This window comes from Diprion similis, chromosome 8, assembly GCF_021155765.1.
Source record: "Diprion similis isolate iyDipSimi1 chromosome 8, iyDipSimi1.1, whole genome shotgun sequence".
NCBI classification, from domain to species: Eukaryota; Metazoa; Arthropoda; class Insecta; order Hymenoptera; family Diprionidae; genus Diprion; species Diprion similis.
The window spans coordinates 27,000,802-27,013,474 of NC_060112.1; the positions used below are offsets into that span (position 1 = coordinate 27,000,802).

A 12,673-nucleotide genomic window follows, 5' to 3' on the forward strand; every position below is an offset into this window, starting at 1 on the left:
GGCAACGTAAATCAGACGCTGTTAAACAACGGTGCCCAACCTTGAACTTCCCCTTCAGTGGAGAGTGAGAGGGACGAATATTTGACAGAAAAAAGAAGCCGATAAGACACTCGTAGGCTCAAGAACTTGGTGAGTGTACATTTCAAGGGTCGACATTTCTTTAAAAACGGGGTTTTAGGTACATATCCCAAGTTGACGATTATTTTACCGTTTGTAGGTAAATAGACTCATATCCAATTCACAATAAATATTATGCCGTAAATATTATCAGTATCGATTCTGCTCTATTTTTATTACTAATTCCGTCCGTACGTCCCAATATCACCCTGGCGATTGATTCACATCAAGGTTGCAGTCTGCAACCCTTGCTGGAAGATCCGGAAGCCTTGGGTGTATTCTGCCGGAGGAGAGACGGGGTGGTCGTGATCCGTTTGTTCCCAGACGAAGAAGACAATTAACTCCCCAAACGGCAATTAGTGAAATTATTAATAAGAATACTAATGAAGCTAAATCAACGGTGATGGAAGCCTTCCTGTGAGGCATCCCATTGTGACGTTAATCATTGCGTCTTTGAGTCTTTAAATCGTATGTCAATTGGCGCAATTCGTCGTACAGCGCCTTGGTAGGCAATTTAGTCGATTATTTGAAATTTATTTAATTTTAAGCAATTAGATATCCCGGACGCACGCCTGTATCGCATCTGTGTGTATCTCGACGTTGCATCACTCTGTTATTCCGGTCGCACACAACGATTTCGACGCGAGTCGATCTTCTTGTCAAACTTTCCAACCGGCCCTCCGAGAAAAATATACCATGAACATACTGGTCATATCTTATACCAACATACGGGCAATTAGTGGCCGCAGTTATTGTTAGAACAAGTCGTCGATAATTAGTATATTTTAAACTCCGGGTGAAAAGTATAAAGTGCAAAGTACATCACGCGTACTGCATGCAACATTTCCGCTTACTTATAATGTCCAACGTTTCAGCTATATACCGGGGTATTATCTACTTACATCCATGATTCGAAGCTATACTTGACGACAGATAACCGGCTTGTCCAACCGCCAGAAATGAAGACGCGTACCTTATACCTGCATTAAATTGTGCAGCTGAATTATACGTACGGCACGAGATGCAGCCACGGATAGAATGGGGCGTTGTAAGCGTGGTGGAGGGAGGAGGGAGGAGGGAGAGTGATGGAACGGGAGAGGAACGATCACTAAAGGGGAGAGAATGGCGAAGATTATCCACGCGAACGAGTGAGCCCACGCACATCTCAGATTATATTCTCATTAACTTGATGATCCTGGGAGGGATTAATTTTTGAAAAAAAAAAAAAAAAAAAAAAAAAAAAATCTCAAAAAAAAATGAGTGAACAAAAATAAATCGAAACACGCGGGACTGCGATGTGGGAAAGGGGAAAGTGTTGTATTTTAACCATAGTGTACCTTAAATAAAACATGTCGTTGATTTTGACGAGTAGTGGATGTTAGTTGAAAGAACGGGATACTTTGCTATAAATAGTTAGATACCGTGAACCACTTACTTAAACTTTGGTTACGTACTTCGTCATCTTGACGTGTAACCAACTGCTTTGTGATTTGGTGGTCGATTTTTAACGATCCAATAAATGACTTTTTCGGAGATCTATTCATGCGACGAGACACATACATACACCTAGTGAGTATACTGTAAAATTCAGGATATATACGAATGTACCCTCCTTGAGTGCGAACATTGTCTTTTGATAAATTGTCCCCTCTTGTACCTTGGAACGTTATTCCCATATACACTAATCTTTTTTTTTTTTTTATCGTTTTTTAAGGTTGTTCGTCTTTTTCACAAAACATCAAAATGTTCGAACAACTGGAAATAAGTGGAAGTACGTTTTTTTTATGGAAAGACTGCTCTTCCAGATGATACCAATTTCATATCAAAATGTTGAAAACTTTGAATTATACAGGTACTAAACTTTCCCCTACTTTCACGCGGTATCGTCGCATGGATCGTAATCGGATTATCAGAAACCCGTATGCAAGGAAGCGACAGCGAGTCAACGAGCCGCTGAGTCGATGAATCTTTGAGTCTGAATCGACATCTCGTTGAATCACCAGCAGCTCCCAAGCACTCGGCGTCTGACAAAGATTAACGATTGCTTTATTGGCCGCCTAAAACGTCGTTTGTTCCCGTCGAGGTAACTTTTCTCTGACCACTCTGTTTACGGGATCCCTTTCCTACTTGCGTACACAATTATCTCCGTAGTCACCGTCGTTCAACTGTGGCAGGAAAGAAACTTTTTGTTCCTCTGGTTCCGTAAAGTATCGAGAATCGTTCAACATTTTTCTAAATATCTAAGCACCTCAGAGTTACGCCACTGACGTCGATCCACTAGAAGAGTCTAGTCCAACGGTTCATAAAATCGAGTTCTATAATGTCGACTGCTTCGACGTGATCCTGATCTGGACAAATTCGTTTAAATCGTTAAGCAGAGACAAATAATGAAATTCAAGCATCACATCTCACGGATCTTCGACCCTTTTGATAGACGCTCGATCTCTCCTTTGCCAAGCCTTAGCATGGAATCTGGCTTCGTGATGATAAAAGAAAGATGGCATAAAAGTTATCGGCAGTGTCGATTTCTACGGGTTAGTAAACCCGCAGAGTCCGTGAGGTTCCGCGATCTGATCAATTCAGCAAATATATTTGCGGGAACGCCAGCGCCGAAGGATCCCTATGCCAGAAATAATGATATGCTCCACTAACGAGATACGACGATTTCGTGCTGTGGGAAGAATGCCAGTGAATTCCTCGCGAGTTTCATGTATAGTGAAATTATTCTTGGAAATAAAGAATCACGTGTTTGTATAATGCACGCATGCGCAGTTCCGTAACGTGACGTCATGTGATCGGGCCCAACGCAGACACACCGGTGGCGATAGAACGTAGCCTGCCACCGTTACACGAAATATGAGAGAGAGAGAGAGAAAGAAAGAGAGAGGAAATCACGAAGAACAGAGACTAGAGAGAATGAGAGGCCCACGATGTAACTCGAGCCGATATTCGAGCAGCGCTTCCACCTAGGCAAAGCAGTTTCCATCACTCGACTGGTTCCTGTCAAATTGGGGCACAATTGAACCTTGATTGTTCCTAATTTTCTCCCAACTTTAGTCTCAGGCCACGTCACTCATACTCGATTTTTATCATTCTAGGAAAATTGGGCTGCAGCAACAGAGGCGAAAAAGATTTCATCCCGATTGTTAGCTTCAGTTTCCTCATTCGGCAACTGTTGCAGATTTTCACTACATGTAGGTATAAAGACTCACGTTCTAATTTTCGGAAATGCCTATCGCTTTAAACGTCTTTAAAAAATCTGCCACTTCAGACTGCGTACTTGGGAGACAAACCACAGTAAGTGCATTAAGATTGGTCCATATCTAGCATTCATTTTCAGTATATAACGTCTCGAAAGTGGTCAGAACACGTATGAATTTGAAGGTGCTGGTAGCTGCCGAGAGCCAAGTCCCACCTGATTACGAGGTTCGGTGAGACCCGCCCTGTATACATACCTATAATTGTTAGGCCCTATCAACCAGATTGAACAACTCGCGGGACCCTAACGAACCAGTTTTCACAATGCGCACGCTGTCGTATAGCCCGCACGCATGCGCGTGTAGGCGTACCCGCATACCGAGCGTGTAATATGGATCGGCACCGGTCCTGCTCGATTAATTAAGTCCTTTAATAAATTGTGAAAATAAGGCGTCCGCACCGCGGCAGCTCACACACACGACACACGAAGCTGAGGTGAGAGAGATGACGCTCTCCCGGGGTCCGGTTGGGCCCGCGAAATCCGTTCACCGGCGCGCAAGCTGGGAGTTCGGGAACGCACACTCTCGCTGGTTTTCGACTTATTTTTATTCTGTCTGTGCTGTACGGTGCTTGCCCGAGCTCGCGGCGCTGCTGCTGCTGCTCTAAGGGCGAAAATGGTTCATGGCCGTTCTCCGCGCAAGCCTCTCCGCTACTTCTACTCTTCTCCATCTCCTTCTCCATCTTCTTCTTCTTCTTCTTCTTCTTCTTCTTCTTCTTCTTCTTCTTCTCCTTCTCCTTCTTCTTTCTCTTTTTCTCTTTTTCTCACAGCCATGCACGCCGAGGTTCTGCAGCCACCGCGAATACCGTGCCGCGATACGCCGGACCTGACCCTGCCGGTTTTCTTTTATTCGATTAACGACTATTTACTCCAGGACGATCGTGTTGTGAAACATTCGATAACAATAACAACCTCCGACGCTTCGCCTGCTGCACTCAGTATCGTCGACCTTTTTATAATCTCTTCGGAGTTCTCGTTGATCATCGCGGATGTGCCTGGGAACGTGCGGCGATTAGGTGTCAAAGACAAAGGAAACGATGAAAGGATAATGCCACGGGAAACCTGATAGCCGAAAAGTTCCTACTCTAAATTTTATAACGCAATCTCACTACGCAGATTCAACTGGTTTTTTCATGTGAATTGTACGGAATATTACCGTTCAGTAACTCGATACTATAATAACAAGTAGATAGAATTTCTCTTCAACTAATAACTACAATAACACGAGCCAAGGAACCTTGGATAATATATTTATATCAGATATTACAATAACGCTTGATATACACGCTCGTTTTCGACTTAAAAAATAGCCACTCGACTCTGCCTCTGAAAACATCCATCCAGCTGTGCTGATTCGTGAATCTTGTTCCGTGCAGAGGCTTGATCTTTGCTTCTGCACAGTCGCTTGATCGGCTTGTATTGAAACAAACCTGAAAATAATGAACAATCAAAAACAGGAGGTAATTTGCGTGTCGAATACCCAAAGACTTTCTAGCAATTGCAAGAACTACGCTGATGAACTACTAATTGGTTTCTAGCTGCTATTTCTCTCTCTGATCTCAATGTTTGTCATTCACGTAACGAGATCAAAATCGAACAAGTAAATTCGCGGGTCAATCACGCCCCGCATTTTCCTCGGTTTGATCCAGGTGTGTCAAGGAGCCCCTGTTCCTGCTCGGCTTCACAGGCACGTCTCGAGATGTCAAATGGAGGCTTGAACAATTCAGAGTGAAGTCCAGAGCGACGCTAACCCCGGGGCAGCAGCCGCGACCCTCCTGCGCTACAGCCTCAGATTGGTCCTTCTTGTCCGTCGCGAGATCTTTGGGCTTCGCTGCGGACCTTCCATCCTCGCGTTCCTCCTGGCCGTGGTATCTCATCGCAATCCTTATTACATGCGTCACCTCCGGACTCGGGCTTCGAGACGATCGCCGGACTTCCGATTTCTTGCGAATATTTATTCGTAGATTGTTCGAAACCTTGGAACAAACGCACTCCTCGCGTCGGTTCCCGTTGGATGTTCGGGTCGACCTTCTTGACCTTCCTCTTGGGTAACCAGGCCCTGTTTGGAGGCAAAACAGTGACAATACAGGTGGTTGGATGTATGGGAGAGAAGAACCAGAAAGAAAGGAGAATTTACGGACCTTCAATTATCCTTCGGGTAGATTCCTCGAGATTCGTGAACTCCCTCGCACACTTTGATGACGATCCTTTGTTTCGCTTTGATCTCTGAGTTTCCGTCTGACCTCTGACGGTGACAACGTTTCTCAGAAGCTCATCCATGATGTCGTCCTTGTCATAGCTATTGCTGTCGAGTGTTCTGGCCGACTCTTGAGAGTGGCATCGAGAGATCGCCTGAGAGTCGATCAAGGGTATCGGAGAATCGGGAAGCTGTAGCGAGGTGATAGTAAGAAACGCCGGCGCGTCGTCTTTGATACGGTCGAGCCACTGCGTCACGCTACGATAGCTATTGAAGTAAAAATTCTATGTAATTATCGAGAGTAATAAAATCGTCGAGGTTCCCTGCCTGCGACAGATCGGTTTACCTAATTTACATGCCGACTTTTCGCCTGGTCAAGCACTGATCCGATACCGGACGTAGATAAAAGATCAGAAGCAAGGTTGACAAATTGCCTGCGATAAGTGTTTGAAGGTTCAAGAGGGAAAGAAATGCGAATAAAAATGGGACATCGATATAATATGTAAAGCTTACACCCCACGCGATATTCGTTGTCGAGGACTTTAGATTTTTTTGTCTTCTTCACCAGAGGCAAGAAATTGGAGTATATATTTTTATCGCACCTGCGAAACGTTAAAAAATTGTATCCAAACTGCTAGCCTTGTTCAGCCAGTGCTGTTGGGGTCAGCTTCGAAATATTATAACAGGCTACTCGAGACTGTGCAGAGAAGATTGGCAATCGAGATTAAATACATATACCAACTGTGGTAGCTATTATTGATGTCTGTTATACGCAAGGCGTTGCTTCGGGTGAGTTTGAACTCCAATTCCCAAGCGATCTGATTTTTCATTCTCAAATATCATAGCCACGGAGTCGTCAATGGGGTTCAAAATTTAAGGCATCCTAGCTGTGATAAGACCGAAGGTTCTTGTAACGTACGCTAATGATCAGCCCATATATTATTACGTAGAAACCTTTGCGGACAAAGGGCATCCGTAAGATCTGGCCTGATCAGTTTACACACGAGTTACGAAACCATTAAATTTTACTACATTTAATTATAGGCTCGAAGCGACTCGTACGATTGCCGAGTCAGCGAAACGAGTTGCCGGCATATAAATCCATAGAGCGAAACCTGATATAATTCTTAAGATTTGTACTGCATAATTTAATACTGAAAAAAAAATACAGTTTCTTTAGACATAGCAAAAATAAATTCTGGGCTCAACGAGGCTTGAACAGATCAAAGTCGTCGACAAGGATTATTATTTGTACGGCAATTAACTGCCCATATATTCGACATCGCGGCCGATTAACCAGAGAATGAGAAGATATATAATAAAGGGAAGTGAAAAAGAGTGTGGGAGAAGTGAGAATTTGGTTCGGCGGCTCGTTTAAAATTCACCGCGTGTTACCTTGACGTTTTCCGCGCCGGTCCAATCAGCGGTGGGGAAGGCCTGCGCCGCGGATAGCAGACGTGACGCGCTGGCGATGACCGAGACCGGTCTTTCGCGTCTCTTGGATCCTCAAGGGTCAGCCGTCGAATGTAGAGGCCCGGGACCTCCTCCGCAAGAAGTTGTCTCCCTCTGTACGAAGCCACAGTGATCACTGCCCACCAACTCCTACGGGTCTACCTTCGTTCCCTTTATTCCTACCGAGTTGACCGCAAACATTACGCGTACTTCGCTAACAGTTGTTCGAAGATCTGGTTTACGGCATTCTATAGATCGTTCGTTCTAAGCTCAAGACTTCCTTGGCCCTCGCCATGTTCTGTAAAATGAAGTATAGGTTCAACGGATTAAGCATTTCGAAACATTGCCTATTGGCAGTACGAATGGATTATTATGGATTTAAGTGTTACAGAAAAGTTGATGCTGTAAGCCTGTTATTTATAATGATCGCTAACTGAAACTTGGTCGTTGGGGTAATTTCAATTATTTGGGTGTTGCATTGACGTATAAGTCTTCCCTTCTTCAACTAAACGAAGTCTTCTTGGGGTAGCTGTAAAGTTGACAACTAAAAAATTGGACCTTCAATGGACTTGGATGTTGAGAATAATTATCCTGCTGTACTAACTATTAATCTCCACCTGTTCATTCTCAAGTCAATCGCGGATAAACGATAAAATGAAATCAGTTGCTGAAGATCTGGACTGTCTGTCATCATAGTTCTCTTTTGTTCGTAATCACGAATACCGTTTAGAAAAATGTTTGGTTGCCAATGTAGTTAAATTGCAGGATCTTCAATTTAATAAGGGAAGGAACAAGCACAGCAGACCCACATGTCCGTACAGCGTACAGACACTTAGGTACGGCAACTCGGTGTAACTTGGAAGGGTTTAAGTGAAGTTTCAGGTCAGTTATGAAGTCTGTTGTTATGCATGTTATGCCGCACTGCGCCTGTGGCGTGCAACCGGACTGACAAACCAGCACGTTGCTTGCAAAACACAAACTTCGAACCTCACGATTCCTCCGTGTTGCGCCAGTCAGTCACGATTATTTTCCCCGTCATAAGTTTACGTAATTCCATGCACATGCTTACCTATACCTACAATGTGGATAACGTCAATTCACGAAATGCTGAAACACTCATTTTCACCTCCGAATCATTTCCCTGACAACTTTGCAACTATACGGATGACTAATGTCGGGGCGAACCAATTACCTTAAAAGCAAGACTCGGGTCATTATATGATTTCTCACAGGCGCCCTATTCTCGAAATATGTTCAAGATATGTTGAACATAAATGACAATTGATTTCTTTGTATTGCTTCGATGCAACAACACCTGCCGCGAAAAGGCTCGCGTATGCTAGAGGATCCCGGCCCCTCGATCCTCTGCAGGGAGAAACCGAGTTTAATCCTTGTTCAGCGAGCTATTCTGAATTTTTATATTTTCGGTTGGCCACTGCCAAGGTGTGGGATAGATTAGTTACGTCTCTTATGTAGCTGTCAGCTAGTTGCCGCGGGCGGTGAGCCGAACCGCCTATAGCCGTTGCTGCTGCCGCCGCCGACGACGACGACGACCACGACGACGACGACGACGACGTCTGAGTCACAGAGTTTCGCTGGACCACCGGGGTGTCGGTCCAGTCAGGATAAATATGTAATGTAGACCTGCCGATCGAAGATAAACGGATTTGGGTATCGCGGTTACGCACCGCGTTCCCCTGCTTGCCGAATAAATTCGGCATGTAACCCCGCGGCGGCGAATTCACTAACGAATTCGTCTAGCGCGGTGGTTGGCTTTCGGAAAATATTACCGACGAACTAAAAGAATGGAATAGAAAATCACGTTTATTGGTCATCTTGAACAGACATTGACGGATTTGTTGAGATGGATTAGAAAAAAAGTCAGAATTTCACATTTCACATAGGTACTGCAGCAATTTGTTGGCAACAGGATGACAAAAAATTGTGTGCAAATCATAATATATTCATTAATCAATGTCTTAATCAATCAAATATGGCTGCTTCATGAAAGCTATTAGCGAGTTTTAAGAAAAAAGAAACAGGGTGGGAAGAAAAAAATCCGTGCAAAGTTTGGTCGCACACATTCGGTCAAAAATTCGTTCACATGTGTTGGAATGCCTTAATTCTTGGTCAAAGTAGACCGCGGGCTGGTCCGTGCGAGACGTCGTCGTATATAGTCGGCTCTTCGAGGAATATGTTTACATTAACCGAGAGCGAAAAAGCGTAAAAATAAAATACGCGAACCGCTTAACGAGTTTGGCTTTCATTCTTCTCATTTCCTTCGCTCTCAACTCTTCTTTTTAGCCCCCCCGCCTCTATGCGTGACCAACTGCACCACACACTCGCGTGCACCCGCGCTCTCACGCGTTCCCACACGTCAGCGAGCACACGAACGAACGAACGAACGAACGAACGAACGCCTGCACACGCCTTTGCCACACCGTGAGTATATTCCTCAGCCCCGATATCCGACGAGGTTTCGCCGTATGTTTTATCGCCGCGGGCAAATTCTTTTTTATTACATCTGATGAGTTTTCTCGCCGTTTGCTCGTCGTTTTATGGAAATGGAAGAACATTTTACGCCTGCCCGCCGGAATACCTTCATCGCTGTATACCGGCGAAGACACGTTTTGGCATTGTTGCAATTGTCGGGGATTATTAAATCTCTTTCAAATTATTCGCGCCTGTTAGCACGTCTCGTCTGTCTGCAGGATTACGCCGAGATTATGAGCCGCAGGGATTAATTAGCTTACGCGGAATTTCGGGGCAGAGAGGCAGGCGACGAAGGGCATTCTTCCCCATCAACAACAACCCCAAAAGCTTGACTACCAGAAATCACTGCTAAACAGATTCCAGAAGAATATAAGACTGTTTTGCCACGCCAGTATCACATTAAGTGCACTTCTTCTGCGCACATAACATAATATACCGAGAGTTGGGTGAAAAATTTGTCACTTAGCACCAGCAGATAGGCAACCAAAACTACATTTTCCATCCCTTGACATCGAAAACGTAACTTAGGTTGCCTGTTTGCAGGCGCTGGGCTCAATTCGCAAGTGCACGCCATCTCGGAACGATCATAGCGGGAATTCAATGCGAAACCCACGACCCAACACCAGCAGATATGCAACCGAGCTACATTATCTATTCCTGCACATCCGAATTGTAGCTTCGGTTACCTATCTGTTGGCGTTAGGCGGCGAGAGTCCCATTAAGTTCCCGGTATAGTCGTTCCGAGATGGCGTGCACTTGCGAGCTTAGGATTTGGTTCTCACAATCAGCGAAACTCAATCACGAAAGATTAACCATGTGCAGTAAATCATGTGTTATCGATGCGCATTTCAGGGCACGATTCCCACCCTCTATTTGCTGGAATATTACCGTGACTATAGGTGTTACTATGTATTGTTCGTGCGTATGTTGGGTCGTATATCGTTGCGTTACCGCGCCGTGTGTAGAGCGTAGTGCTTTGTGCCGGCAACCTATCGACCTCGAACGAAGTCGGAAAGAGAGGAGAAAGGAAGGAAAGAAGAAAGAAGAAAGAAAAAAAATGCGTAATTTCCGAAAGGAAACACGAGGAATCAATAGCTGCGACGCACCTCTCCAGTTTTATAGCCTTTCCCTCCGCAGAAAAGGTCCGCAGCATTGCGCTGCCGGAGAATAGAAAGACCGCGTTGCCGTATAAGGTAGGTATAATGCAGAAGCGCGAAACCGAAATTCAACCAGGCGTGTTTTGTCCCGACGCTTCCGCCGAAAACGTCAACGCTTGGCGGGGTATAATTTAAAATTGGATATTTCGCAAAACGACAACAGATCTGTAATTGCCTGCCAATCAATCGCGAAATATCAAGGTCGTGTACTACCCGTTAACCTTTAACGTCTTTTCGAGTTACGATCTTCGAGACGGACGTTTTTTATCCGTTCTTGTTTTTTTTTCTTCTTCCTCGCCACTTCACGTTTTTTGTCCCCTGCCCTCTTCCCCAATCAACTTTATACACTTTCGTTGAAATTCTCGCGGTCGAAATGACTGGAAAATAAATTTACCAGAGGCTGGCCGACGAAAAAAATGCGAAAACAATCCACGATTCTGGGCCCACGCGAGATTCCAGAAGTCGCGGCTTTGTGTAACCCAACTAGTCATGCCGTCATACTTATGTACACACGTATAAAGAGGGACCCGTTAACCTCTCATCTAACAAATGAGCCAATCGATTCGCCCGCTCTTTGTTCCCCTTTCGGCGGGAAGGTTTTGAGTTATTTTACGCAGGCACGATATATAGGTATAAGGTGGATTGTGTTGTGCCACACATAGTCATTGCTATTGACAATTTTACCATGCAGTTTAAGCCTGAAGAGTCAACCGTAACTGTTTATTCTTACAAAACATGAACCCATGCAGTATAAGTAATTTTCGAGGGCTCAATTCTTGGGAATGAAAAATTATGTTTGAGATATTGGACTGAAAAATCATTTCTTCACTAAAAGTGTTTGTTACAACACTAATTTAGAGGATCGGAACTCAGGTCCAAAATCAAAATGGCTGCCGTTCACACCCTTGTAAATTCCTTTCGCCTGTACACTGATTTTCGAAGTTCTTTCGCAGCATTGAATGTTATTTCACGCCAAAAAAATGACAGCTAAAGCTTTTGAAGTAAAATTTCACCTTCAACTAAATTCTGATCACCAAGAGATCAGCCTGCAAAAATGGGTATAGTTGGCCCTTACGTGTACAAAATATTTAAAAGTATCTGAATTCATTCAAATTTCAGATATAAAGTTTCAATGAAGTTGAGGTTCATCAAGTGCTGACGTTTTGATCTGTTTTTTATTTTCTTTGGATACAGTGCACAACCTCTCAACAACGAAGTGAATAATTGATCTGCTATTACAAAGTGCACAGTAATGTACGAATAATGGTGTTCAAGATATTTCTTGCTTTGCTCACCGAGTTAACGATTGAAGAATCTCCCGCAATGTCATATTTTTTCGAGAACAATTCGTGTCACGTTTATCTTGCTTCAATAGAGTGATTGATTCTAGGACTCCTTCATCGTTGGCAGAAATACCCATACACCATAAATCCCGACGTTTAGATTTCAAATTTCTGAAATTCATCTTGCATGAAGTGAAAGACTGGAAGTGCTACGATTTGAATAAGATATTCAAACCGTTTTGCAGCATGGCCAATTCCGTGTCTTCAGTCAAGTCTTCTAGGTATTAAATTTGAAGTCCTTCTGCGCCATGTCGTATTTGTCAAGTGATAATCTTTATCACCATTCAGCACGGCGATCCTATAAATTCAATTCCAACAATATTTTTGACGTTTACGTGTAGCCCGAGGTAAACATAATCGTTCACATGGCAGGCTCAAGGAAATAACCAAGCAGAAGAAGACGAAAAAATATCGGCTATCACGACTATCACGAGTCACGTCTGAGCACGGACTGGCGTGCAGTCGAACCCTCGGCAACCCTCACAGCCCTCGCGAACGGCAATATTATCGCATGCTCGCTTCGGAAGCTCTGCTGGCACCTCACCGCGACCTGCAACTCCTGTCATAAATTTCTGCGTTGGTGAGGTAGCGACACGCGGTGTACGTCTTGCGTTCCGAAATACTCACCTGTGCGTCGGCAAGCTTCGCCTTATATTCA

The 12,673-nt window shown here is 44.3% G+C and overlaps 1 protein-coding gene across 1 annotated transcript; it reads right to left on the reverse strand.

The window, feature by feature from the left end:
* Positions 1-4,948: 4,948 nt before the first annotated feature.
* On the reverse strand, positions 4,949-12,451 carry LOC124408647. The gene is made up of 3 exons (XM_046885744.1): positions 11,968-12,451; positions 5,515-5,837; positions 4,949-5,432 (listed from the first exon to the last, which is right to left on the reverse strand). The coding sequence occupies exons 1-3, from the start codon at positions 12,135-12,137 to the stop codon at positions 4,987-4,989; spliced, it is 939 nt and encodes a 312-aa protein (XP_046741700.1). The 5' UTR covers positions 12,138-12,451; the 3' UTR covers positions 4,949-4,986.
* Positions 12,452-12,673: the final 222 nt, after the last annotated feature.

Bases quoted from the DNA above. Each gene is read 5' to 3' on its own strand.
- LOC124408647 (XM_046885744.1), bottom strand. From the start codon at position 12,137: ATGAATTTCAGAAATTTGAAATCTAAACGTCGGGATTTATGGTGTATG. The intron at 5,838-11,967 runs GTGAGCAAAGCA...TTACTTCAATAG, and splicing joins ATTCTTCAATCGTTAACTCG to CTATCGTAGCGTGACGCAGT. The intron at 5,433-5,514 runs GTCCGTAAATTC...GCCTCCAAACAG, and splicing joins TACCCGAAGGATAATTGAAG to GGCCTGGTTACCCAAGAGGA.